The 13423-nt window shown below is 31.3% G+C and overlaps 1 protein-coding gene across 2 annotated transcripts in view; it reads right to left on the minus strand.

Moving 5' to 3' along the window:
* LOC114343580 (phosphatidylinositol 4-kinase alpha) overlaps positions 1-13423 on the minus strand; it is a 218426-nt gene that overhangs the window by 57517 nt on the left and 147486 nt on the right. For both annotated transcript variants that reach the window (XM_050645477.1, XM_050645476.1), the window contains 3 exons: positions 8861-9035; positions 2729-2866; positions 2515-2635 (listed from right to left, as the gene is read on the minus strand). In XM_050645477.1, coding sequence (XP_050501434.1) covers positions 2515-2635; positions 2729-2866; positions 8861-9035 — 434 coding nt within the window. The remainder of the gene's footprint in view (positions 1-2514; positions 2636-2728; positions 2867-8860; positions 9036-13423) is intronic.

Consider the following 13423-nt stretch of genomic DNA (forward strand, 5'->3'; position numbering starts at 1 on the left):
GTAATTATTAGAGCAAAATAGTTTCGTACTTCTTATGTTGCACACTAAAATATTCGTTGTCGCGATAATCCCAAAACAGTCGTATATTCGTGGAATACACCATACCAAAATATTTATAAAACTGAGTGTCATAACGAATGCCAAACCTAATGAATTAATGGCGAGATCATCAAATACTATAATGATATGACGTCACGACCAATGAGGGCGCGTTTTGTGTTGCCTGTTATAATTTGAATTTTCTCTCGATTTTAATCAGCTTTAGGGGCCAAACGAAAGACAAAAAAATCTTTTTTTTCTTGGATATATGTTTTAAATTATATTCTGTTGTGATTTATAGCATTTTTCATATTAGTATATGGTAGTACAGTCTTAAAATTTCATATTAGTACATGGAATCAAGGTTTTTGCTCCAAATTTTAAAGAAGGGCTGGGATTAACATGAAATTTGGCATACACATAGCTAACATGTCAAAGAAAAAAATTGTTATTGTGCCGATGTGTGCTTTTGCCCTGGTGGTGAGTCCTTCTGAGTTTGCCCTTCTGGGGGGTGAAAAAACATACGTTTAAAATAAGTCTGGAATTCGATAAATTGACTAATTCTAAGGAACTTTGATTCTATAGAGTTTTTTCACTAAATCAACATTTTTCGAGTTATTTGCTAGTCAATGTGTTCATTTTTCAACAAAAAAAGACGTTTTTAGACGGTTTTTCGCAAATAACTAAAAAAATAAGTATTTTATCGAAAAAAACATTCTTAGCAAAAATATAGCCTGTAAAAAAGTGAAAAAAAATTGTGTATGTATTACGTCTCTGAACCTAGTAGAAGCAGAGTTATAGCTAATTAAAAATAGGTTCATATTTGTGAAATTCCAAATAGAATATTCAACGTGAAATAACCAAAATATGAAGCACTTTTTGGGGAAAACTCATTACAATTTTTTTAAAATGTTTAAAAAATGCTGTATTTCTGTTTTTTAAGCTTCTAGCATCAAATGTAAGCAAGTTACGCTCAAAATAAAGTTAGCCCCTTGTGTTTTGGCAAAAAAATCGGGAAAATCACCCCCTATTTAGCATCTTAACTGAAATTAATCGTTACCGCTTCATATGTTGCTTTACTTACGTTGTGTTTATATGATCTGTAAATTTCAACGGTTCAAAGTGCTCACTTTTGAAAAAATTTGGTTTTAAAGTAAAATTTTTAATTTTGAAAAAATGCTTTTTTGCAAAATAACTCATAAATTATTAGTACCAAAAATCTTAAAGAGTAAAGAAAAGTCGGCTTTGCTTTTCTGAATATTTTGGTTTTTTTGTTTTTCTGTAAAACAAAAACTGGTTAAGATTTAGTGTTTCTAAATTTGCATACACTCGTGATTAGTGACTGGTGCAAGCCCCTTCAACTACAGCCCTTTCAAAAATAAGGACTTTGAACCGATGAAGTTTATGGATTATATAAACAATACATACACGAATAAGGCCGCACCTACATTGGATCCGTATTTCTACGATCCGATCCGACGTCGGTTTGAAAACAAACTCATGGTATTAAATGGCTGCACCTACATTGGGTCCGTAAATCGATTGATAGGAAAAGCTACAGCAGAGAAGCAGTTCGAAGAAATATAAACAATCTGCCTATTTAAGGCATTTTTACTCAGTTTTGAGTATTTAGAAACTGTCTTTCGGTCCTTTTCCTTGACGAGGAGAAGGTAAATGCGTGGCCAAAGTGTCCTATTTGCTTTCTCCTATTTTCGTCGTCTCTGTGTTATATATTGTAAAATCCGGAGATGCAGGATGCAGCCAGAAAGCAGTTTATTAACGAAAAGTCTTAGATTTAAAATATTGTTTATTATAGTTTAAAAACACTTTGTAAAACAGTTGTAATAAATTTTCTCCAAAAGTGCTTAATTTTTTGGTTATTTCACGTTAAAATATTCGATTTGGAATTAGACGAATATGAATATATGATTCATTAGCTATAACTCTGCTTCTACTAGGTTTAGAGACCTAATACATCCACTATTTTTTTTTCACTTTTTTACAGGCTATATTTTTGGTAAGAATGTTTTATCGACAAAATACTTACTTTTTGAGTTATTTGCGAAAAACCGTCTATAAACATGGTTCTATTGTTGAAAAATGAACATATTCACTCGCAAATAACTCGAAAAGTATTAACTTAGTGAAAAAACGCTATAGAATAAAAGTAGCTTAGAATTAGTGAATTTATCCAGTTCCGGACTTATTTTGGATTTATATTTTTTCACCCCCGAGAAGGGGTGAAACTCACTCCCAGGGCAAAAGCACACATCGGCACAATATCGCTTTTTTTCTTTGACTTGTTAACTATGTGTATGCCAAATTTCATGTCAATCCAAGAGGTTCTTTAAAACCTTAGAGGTTTTGCAATATTTTACCGTTAGCGAATGGACCATATGGAATAAATTTCTAAATAAACTTAAATCTTTGGTAATTCTAATTCTAAATTTAGGTAATAAAATTAATGATACATACGATCTTTTTGTAGCATATCTTCATCAATAAACATATTCGTTTTCATGTTCCAAATTAATTGATGTGCAACTATTTGTGACTTTTTCGCTATGTATTTTATAAATTCTGTTACATAACCCATCTAAAAAATAGAAAAACAAAGTTTGTAGTTAACATTGATTCGAACTGAAGTAAATATTTCTATATAAAAAAATTCATAAATACAACACTGTACCTTGTCATGTCTTAACGCCTGTACAAGTTGTGGAATGTAAAATAGTACCGCATCTGCTGGATATGAACTGAGTACTCTAACGGCATATTGTGCAGAGATTGGATGTGAAGGAAACTGTCTACTGAAGTATGCCAGAGCCTAAAAACAAAAATTTAGTTTTTTTAAACTTTGTGTAGAACTACTTAAATAATAACGTATTTTTTATGGGAAATAAGCCACAATTTTACTAAAAAATGAATTTATTAACGTTTCGAAGCCCAAATCGGGTTTCGTTGTCAAAATACAAAATACTGTTAAAATAAAACAAACATGTTGTTGCTAAGTAAAAAAATTCTTCTAATAATTTATTTAATCTGACTCATTTATATTGGCAATTCAGACGTATATTATACATTTTAAAGTAGAAGACTTTAAAATGATATCGCCAATATTTATATATTTAAAATGTATAATATACGTCTGAATTGCCAATATAAATGAGTCAGATTAAATAAATTATTAGAAGAATTTTTTTACTTAGCAACAACATGTTTGTTTTATTTTAATAGTATTTTGTATTTTGACAACGAAACCCGATTTGGGCTTCGAAACGTTAATAAATTCATTTTTTAGTAAAATTGTGGCTTATTTCCCATAAAAAATACGTAATTATAAAAATGCCACAAGGAAATAGCTTCAGAACAACATACTTAAATAATAGATAAGTACTTAAACTTTTTGGAACTCTTGGAATTTATTGTTCAAATTATGTATTTGTATATCGTTCATTTGGAAGAAGAGGGTTCTAAGAATTATCACTTTTTCAGTAGAGAGGTTTTAAGATTCATATTAGTTTATTTCATTTATTTTGTGCAGTGTTTATTAATATTATAGGATTTAATGATTGAGTATGATAGATTTCTCATCTTTTTATCGCTCTGACAAGAATTTTCTTTTTTAAGATATCAGGTTTAGAAAAAAAACTTAGATATAACCTTCTTGAATAAAGAAATATTATCTTTTTAATACACTATGTTTGCTCATTTTAGGAATTGTTTTAATAAAGTATTATTAAAAATGCCATTATATCAATTATGATTCAATAAAACTTTAAAAATTAATAAAACATTAAAAAACTAATTAAATAGTTCGTATCCCTCATACAACACAAAATGAAACATAAAGCAATAATAGTAATAATTGTTTTTCTTTACAAATTTTTTGTGAAAACTTAAATAGTATTCAGGAAAACATTGTGTTTCTCTATTAAAGACAACAAGCATTTGTTGTTAAATTAAATTAATCCTAAAATAACACTACAGTTTAATTTATAATAATTTACCCAATGCAAAAAAAGATAATTGACATACCTATAACAAAATAACTTTGAAGAATAAGGTTACATTTCACAAAACTACTTTTTACGCACATTATATTGCTTCTTTTTTATGATTAATTGTCAAAAAAAAAGTTACAACTAAGAAAGTATCCTTCTATCAGAACATACTGTTCACTTTTAGTGGTATAACTTTTAAGAAAAATGGTTATATCTTTACCTATAACCCTATATCCCAAAAATAAATCACCCTTTAAATTAAATTAACTTATTTTTGTCTATTATATTCCAAGATATAACCATATTCTCTAAAGCGAATACCGTTCTGTAGAGAAAGTTAGGGGAAAACCAAAGAGGTACATCTACCATCTCTCGGAGACTAGTGTACTTACACATGTAACTATTTTTTCCATAGTAGAAGTCATTATGTGGAAGGTATTGATGCAATAAAAAAAACTTTAACATTTTGAGATGTAACCCTCTTCTTCCAAATGAACGATATCTTCTTGTTATGGTACCGTGCACCTATAGTGAGTTGGCGAATTATCTAAGGTCAGACGTATGTCTTTTGCGGCATGCAAAAGCTCGCCAGTGTTATTTATGCCTGTCTAGTTCTTTATATTTCGTAGCCACGACATTTGTTGACGACCTACTCCTCTCTTGCTCTTGCCAATCTTTCCTTGGATGATTAGTTGAGGGATTGCGTATTTTCCCCTCTCAGGATACGATATGGCCCAGGTATCCAATGTTTCGTGCCCTGATCAAATTGAGCAATTCTCTTTCAGCATTTGCTCTTCTTAAGATTTCCTCGTTTCTCACCCTATCTGTCCATGGTATGCGGAACCTTCTTCGCAAGGTCCACATTTCGAAGGCCTCCAACTTATTAATGGAAGATATTTTCAACATCTATGTCTTCATGCCTTATAGCAATATGGACCATACATAGTCTTAACCATTCTGTAACGGAGATTGAAGGAAATATTGTGGTTACAAAGTAGCGGTTTAAATTTAATAAAGCTTGTCTTACTTGTTCTGTACGGCATTTTATTTCTTGTTGAGGATCCCCTTCCCTTTGGTTATTCACCATCCTTCCCAACCATTTGAATGTTTCACTTGCTCGATTGGAGCATTATTTACTTTAAGTTGTACTCTTTAAAAGTGCGCGCTTTTTTATTACCATGCATTTACTTTTTCCAGCATTTATCTTCAAGCCATATGTTTTTCCTACGGTATTTATTTTATTTAGCATCAGCTGCGTATCACGTTCGTTATCTGCTATTATCGCGGTGTCGTCGGCGCGACGAATGTTATTTATAGGGTACCCGTTGACCTTTATACCACAGTCAGAGCCTTTAAGTGCCTCTGCAAAACATTCTCCACATAGCACAGGAGAAAAAATAAACCCCTGTCGCACCCCTCTTAAAATTTCAAATTCCTCTGTATGCGTTGATTTGTTCAGCCTTACTCATGCTTTTTGATTCCAATAGAGATTCTGGATAACATTTTTATATACAATATTCAATAACGAGTAGTTTCCAAATCTAAAATTGTCAATTCCAATTTTAGCTTCATAGTCCATGTGATGAGACCGCTCCCGTCTGAAAAAAATTCTGATTCGGTTTCTTTGTGGATTCCTATTCAAAAATGCCCCATTTAAACAAATCTGAAGGGTGCCGGCCGGAATTTTTGGGCAGAAATTGTTTAAACAATATTTTTAAACAAATACAAACGACCACCTTTCTTGACCCGAAGAATACTTTTTAAGATTTTTTGGTTCATTCTAAACAGTAAAGGTATCTTGTGATTTTAAGTTGATAGTTTTCGAGTTATAAGCGATTTAAAATCTGAAAAATGCGAAAATACGCTTCTCAAGGCTTAAAAACTCATATTTAAATTAGTATTTTTGAGATTACCAAGTACTTGAATTGTAGTTTAAACATTCATTTTCAAGATTCTGCAGACTGATCGGGTCTAACTTCAATTTACACCGTTGTTATTTAATTGTTAATTATGCGTGTCCATCCGATTTTTTTGCCGGTGCGGCGCGCACTTTTTCCAAAAATCTCCTATTTTCCTCCAAAAAATATATTTTTTAGATTTTTCGGGATATTCTAAATAGAATAGGTTTCTTGTCATTTTTCTCAAAAGTTAATAGTTTTAAAGTTATAAGCGATTTAAAATCCGAAAATGCGCTTTAAATCGCTTATATTCTTTTTCTCATGATCATCTTTCAGTGCGTCACAGTTTTTCGATTTCTCTCTAACGCATTAAATTGTATGTGACAGAAAAAAAGGCACGTCTGGGAATACTTCGGTAATTATTCTAGTTCGGTGATTATTCTAGTTGTCGATAGATGGCGCCATAATCAAAAAAGAATTATTTATTAAATAAAATAATAATATTATCAATATAATCTGTACAATTTATAAGACTATACAAATGAAAGAAAATACCATTTTATAAATGCAATAGACACAATTGATTTGGTTTTATTCCAAATTGAAAATAAAATTTGACAACTGTCAGATTTAACTAAAATGTCACGTTAGAATAAATGTCATAAATGTGTATTATCACGGACTTACCTTTTTTTCTATAATTTGTGACGCACTGAAAAATGTTCATGAAAAGGAGAATAACTTTAAAACTACATATTAACTTTTGAGAAACATGACAAGAAACCTATTTTATTTAGAATGTCCCGAAAGATCTAAAAAGATATATTTTTCGGAGGAAAATAGGAGATTTTTGGAAATAGTGCGCGCCGCACCGGCAAAAAAATCGGATGGACACGCATAATTAACAATTAAATAACAACGGTGTAAATTTAAGTTAGACCCGATCAGTCCGCAGAATCTTGAAAATGAATGTTTAAACTACAATTCAAGTACTTGGCAACCTCAAAAATACTAATTTAAATATGAGATTTTAAAGCCTTGAAAATGCGTATTTTCGCATTTTTCAGATTTTAAATCGCCTATAACTCGAAAACTATCAATTTTTGAGAAAAATCACAAGATACCTTTCTTGTTTAGAATGACACAAAAAACCTAAAAAATACTCTTCGGGTCAAAAAGGTGATCTTTTGTATTTGTTTAAAAAAATTGTTTAAACAATTTCTGCCCAAAAATTCCGCCTGGCATCCTTCAGATTTGTTTAAAGGAGATATTTTTGACTAGGAATCCACAAAGAAACCGTATCAGAAATTTTTTCAGACGGGAGCGGTCTCACCAATGGACTATCAAATGTGTTCTTTTGATTAATTTTACTTAGTAGATGTACAGTGTGTCCACGGTTGGGGTGCCCAAGAGGAAAAACTTTTTTATTTTCAATTTTAGCGAAAAATGTCATTCTTAATAAAAAGTTTTGCTTGTTCTAAAACCTCATAAAACGAAATAAAATTCAAGTTTTTCAAATCATGCTTAATTTTGTAGCCAATTTTATATAAATACCTATAAATTTTTGCACTAAATTCAAAATTGTAACAATAATAACTAGGGAGAACAACCCTTTCGCTTCTTTGGATTATGAAACCAAACTTTGTCGTTCTCCTTGAAACATCTAATTATTTAATAATTAAATAATTATTAATCCAATAATTTTAACAATAAAAATTATCACAAGATAATTTTTTTTTGAACGCTTAACATTGTCAAAAAAAAATGACAATTCGCAAATTATTTATCGGAGTTGACAGTTACTAAGCTACATTTTGGCTTGGCAACACTAGATTATTGTTACGATTTGGAACTTAGTGCAAAAATTTATAGGGATTTACATAAAATTGGCTACAAAATTAAACAGGATTTGTAAATCTTGAATTTTATTTCGTTTTATGGGGTTTTAGAACAAGCAAAACTTTTTATCAAGAATGACATTTTTTGCTAGAATTGAAAATAAAAAAGCTTTTCCTCTTGGGAACCCCAATCGTGGACACACTGTATATTTTGACCGCAAAACCTGATATAAAACACCTTTTTTACTTACTAAACGACAAAATGAAACAAAAAAAATATATGACAAAAAAAAAACTATATACAAAAAATACAATATAGGAGCACATGTTTCTTCTTTCCTGAAATGTTCCAACTTTAGACACAACTGCAATATTTAAAAGGATCATTTCTTCTTCCTCCTCTTCATCAACCATTTTTCACTCTACTCCTCTACTCCTGAATATAGGTATCTCCCAATTGATTCCATATTTCTCTATGTTACGCCAATATAATCCACAGTTTGATCTCCTTGGTCTCCATTCCAGGATTCTCTATGTCCACCTGTTATCATCATATCTGGCTATGTGACCAGCCCAGCGTCACATTGCAGAGTTATTTGATTACAAGCCAGGTATATATATTACGAGTAATACTGTTCTGTTGCAAATCAATCCCTCCAATGGTACTACAGCCCAAGTAAAGCTTGGCATCCTTCAGTAAGCTTCTCCAAAGATCTCGATCTACTGCTGTCCTTTGTCATGAACGTGTTTTATGAGGTTTTTGGCATTCTCATCTACTTCGCCTTCTCATCTCTTTTTTGGTCTTCCAACGGGTCTTTTCCTTGCATTCTTTCGTTTAGTAATTTTAGACTCAAGAGTATTATTTTCCCTTATATATCTCGCGATTTGAGTATGGTCCATGGTAACAAGCTGAGGTTTGTGGCATATGGTTTTGTTGTGAGTCGTCAGTATTAAAAACTTGTGTGATACATATTTAAAAGTATTTTTGAGTCAACTGCATCTAGCTGTTTTAAGCCTTCTCATTCCGTCTAGTTTGTTAGTAATTAGACAACAACATTCAAATTTAAGATAAATCATTTACCTGAATTGGAGAGACTCTTGCCCACGTGAGCATGTTCACTAATTTCGGACTGTCACTTAAAATCGCATCAGTAGTAACTAAATATTGCAATGCCTCCGCTACGTGAGCTACACTTGTAGGATTAATTTGGACTAGACTTTTTATTTCACCTATAATAGTATCATTCATCCTAAATCTGAAAAAAAAAAGAATGTGTGTGTACTATGTACGCACGTAAGAAGATATTCTTCTATTATATAATAGGTAATTTAAACGAAGTAAATATACTTAAAAGGTTATTTGTATTTTATTTAAAAATCAAACTAACTTTCTTATCTACCACTTTCAAAAAATTTTTATTAAAACAACCAAAAATAAAAAAATATATGAATCACCCGGGAATTGAACCCGCAACCTTCCAATCTCAGTGCTAACGCATTTCTAACTACTCCATCGAGGCATTAGAAATAGATATGTAAGTTTCGGATATAATTACACAACACGGCGACATATAGTGTAAAAATGTTATGCTTACATAATATTTTATTAATCCAAAAACACAAGAATTATAATAAATAATACATTTCCTAAAACCACTAATATATTCTTTTAATGACTTATTTGCACGGTTACAGATACATACATACCTATCTTGAAAGATTAGTAATGAACTACAATACTGTCAGAACTACATACTGTCAGTGTGCGCAGGCGCGCGGTAAATGTACAATTTTACCCTCAATCGATTCGTCGCTAAAGAAGAATATCTTCAAAAATGATTCAAATCAACTGCGTGGGGCAAGTTAATATCTCTTTAGAAGTATAGAACTGTAGACATTTATTATATCTCACGAAATAGTAATTACTATTAATATACAGTAAGCACGTAAAGGTTGGAATAAATTCATTTTCTGGAGGATGGACGATTTTGGAAAAAAATTCCGAAACAGGTCAATTTTTATTTTTAAATTTCGACTTTTTGGCATATATATCATATTAGTGACGTCACCCATCTGGACGTGATGACGTCATCTACGATTTTTTTAAATGAGAATAGGGGTCGTGTGATAGCTCATTTGAAAGGTAATTCAATTCTCTATTCAGTAATATAAACATTAACATAATTATTTATACCAACAAATTTTTTTTGAATTAAATTTATTGACATAAAAAGAAGAATGTGTGTAATTTATTTAACTCAAAATGCATTTTACTCCTATCAGAAAACAGGAAATAATGTTTATTTGACAAATAAATATTGTTTTTAAGTATTGTTAAATAAGAGAAAAGCAATGATTACTTTTCAAATAAACATTTTTTTCTGTTTTCTGAGAGCAGTAAAATGTATTTTGAATTAAATACATTACTTGCATTCTTCTTTTTATGTCAGCAAATTTAATCCAATTTTTTTTGGGCACCCTGTATAAATAATTATGTTAATGGTTATATTACTGAATTGAGAATTGAATTACCTTTCAAATGAGCTATCACACGACCCCTATTCCCATTTAAAAAAATCATCGATGACGTCATCACGCACAGATGGGTGACGTCACTAGTATGATATATATGCCAAAAAGTCGTAATTTAAAAATAAAAATTGACCTATTTCGGGATTTTTTTCCAAAATCGTCCATTCTCGAGAAAATGAATTTATTCCAACCTTTACGTGCTCACTGTAGAGTAGTAGAAAAATAACTATAGCCTGTTTTTAAACCAGGAGGAGTAATTCAAATTTCCCGCGAAGTAATGCTTGTTTGTAATTGGTCCAACCTCAGGCGAGCTTACTCCACTGTTCTGAAATTTTGACACTAAAGACATTTATAAAATTTTGACACTGTTGGCATTTCATAGGTTAATTAATTTATATAAGCGATTTTTTGTATCTCCTGCGTTATTCCTTTAATTTTTAGATTTTTAGTCTATTTTTATATAAAAAGTTGTTTTTAGAACTCTTTAGAGACGTATTAGTATAATATAATATTTATGGATTACCGTTAAATGCCGATATGATCAACAAAAAAAAAAGATGTATTTGGTGATTTTTCTAGTGACTTTCCTGGGTGTGAATCGGTCTTTTTAGTTTACTCCTCTTGGTTTAAAAAAAAGCTTAGTAAAAAAAAACGAAAATCCATTACCTTAAATAGTTATAAAAAGTAGTGGATCCAATATACAGAGATGAGCGTGCTAATAACCGGCAAAATAGCACAAAAGATGGAAAACGTATTAAGTTGTGAGATAAAAAGAAATTAAACTAGTCGAGCTGGGAAATTTAGCGATATTAACGTATGAACTTACATTATATTGATATATTTAGCGATATTAACGTATGAATTTACATTATATTGATTTAAACTAGTCGAGCTGGGAAATTTAGCGATATTAACGTATGAATTTACATTATATTGATTGTTTCCCACCTTTATACTATACGTATCAGATGAGTATGTCAACCAAAACTGTCACTGTGACAGTGGCAGTTGCCAAACATATCCGATACGTTTAAAGGTGGGAAACAATCAACATAATGTAAATTCAGAGGTTAATATCGCTATATTTCCCAGCTCAACTAGTTTCATTTCTTTTTATCTCACAACTTAATACGTTTTGCATCTTTTGTGCTATTTTGCCGTTATTAACACGCTCATCAGGGTATATGTTACAGTTTAGGTTGATTCTCAGTTAGAGTTGACTTTTCCTTGTTCGAGTCAACTCCAACTGAAACGAGCAGTAAAAGTTGATTTGAAAAATTTAAATCAACTTTTACTAGTTAAAGTTGACTCTTCCTAACTCTTGTTAGTAAAAGTAGATTATACAATTTATATGAGTATAATCTTACGTGCATTTTTGATGAGTGTGCGTCTCTTTGTTTTGACCGTTTCAACTACTTATTAGCCCAGGCTGTAACGTCGCTCCCGTTAGGTAAATTATTCTGATTCGATTTTTTTGCACAAACTTACTCAAACAAATACATCCTTATAACAAATACACAGTGTCAGTGAAAAATTGTTTAACCAATTTTTGTTAACCAAATTCACAAAAATAATTCTGATCTACTCTACCTCATATTATGTATAAGTTTTGATTGTGTGAAAATTGTAAATATAGATAGCAGTACATGAAGGGTTTAAAGTGTGCGTGAAGTAATAATGTATTTTAAACGGGATTTACTTTTTCGTACTGTTTTTTAGCACACTTTCATATAATCAAATATTCGTAACTTTCGCCTTGTCATGGTGATGGCATGTGAGCAATAAATTACAAAAAAAGTTTTGACAGTTTTGTGGTTTGACAGAAGTTTGAATTTTTAAATGTCAAAGTTCTAAAGGATTGTAAAATAGGAATGTATTCCAGTGACGAAGAGTTGCAGTTTTTTTATTTGTTTTTTGGTAGATAAAATATTGTATGAAACTGTGCGTGAAGTACTTTTTGCGCACTTAGGCGATGTATAGCACTCGGCCCGCTCGTGCTCTAAACATCGCGTGAGTGCGCAAAAAGCATACTTCACGAACTGTTTTATAAATAACTAAGTATTTCACTCCGGACAAATTTCTTTAGATTATTTTAGTCAATCGGGGCAAAAAAGGTCTCTTGTGATTTTTCTCTAAAATTGATAGTTTTCGAGTTATACGCGATTTAAAATTTGAAAAGTGCGAAATGACCATTTTTAAGGCTTAATAACTCGATTAAAAACTATTATTATGAAAGTCAGAAAGTCACCTAATCGAAGTTTAAAGCCCCCCCTACAAGATCCTGAAGAAATTTTTGTCATTATTTTATTGCTAAGCTGTTATTTTTAATTATCAACAATGAGCGCTAAAAGCGTATTGAGGCGGCCGTCAATGTGAGTGCGAGTAAGATCCTCCATTCAGACCGTCCAATGGTGCATCTCTCAGTCGCACTCACATTGACAGCCGCTTCAATACGCTCCTAGCGCTCATTGTTAATAATTAAAAATAACAGCTTAGTAATACAATAATGACAAATATTTCTTCAGTACCTTGTAGGGGGGTCGTTAAAATTTTATTTGGTGACTTTCTGACTTTCATAATAATAATTTTTAACATTTTTCAAATTTTAAATCGCGTATAACTCGAGAACAATAAATTTAACAGAAAAATCACAAAAGACCTCTTTTGCTCCGAATGACCCAAATTAATGATGTGAAAAAATGTCCGAAGTGAATTTTTTTGTGAATTTGTTTAAAAAAAAAATTGTTTAAATTTTTCGATTACGGTACCACCTGACACCCTGTGGATTCGTTATAAGGCAGCGGCGGCTCGTGGTCTAAAAAAGTGGTGAAGATGAGGAAAGCCTGCCGGAGCCAAAAAGAGTTTCGGTACCTACGCCCAAATCTCATTAAAAATTCGTTAAAAAAAGTTTAGGGATTAGGACCCTAATAACTTGACATTTTTGTAGGACACTTATACTAGAGCCGATTCGTTCTACTTGCCTGCGGTATTTTAGTTTTGAACCTTGACATTTCATTGAAGGTTTTGACGATTAAAACACCACGCCTGCCAAAACGAATTGGTTAGTTTCGATTTAGCTGTCCACTCTGGGCCAGACGCTGTTTGCTGCCGT

Source organism: Diabrotica virgifera, chromosome 3 (assembly GCF_917563875.1).
Source record: "Diabrotica virgifera virgifera chromosome 3, PGI_DIABVI_V3a".
In the NCBI taxonomy this organism is placed as follows: Eukaryota; Metazoa; Arthropoda; class Insecta; order Coleoptera; family Chrysomelidae; genus Diabrotica; species Diabrotica virgifera.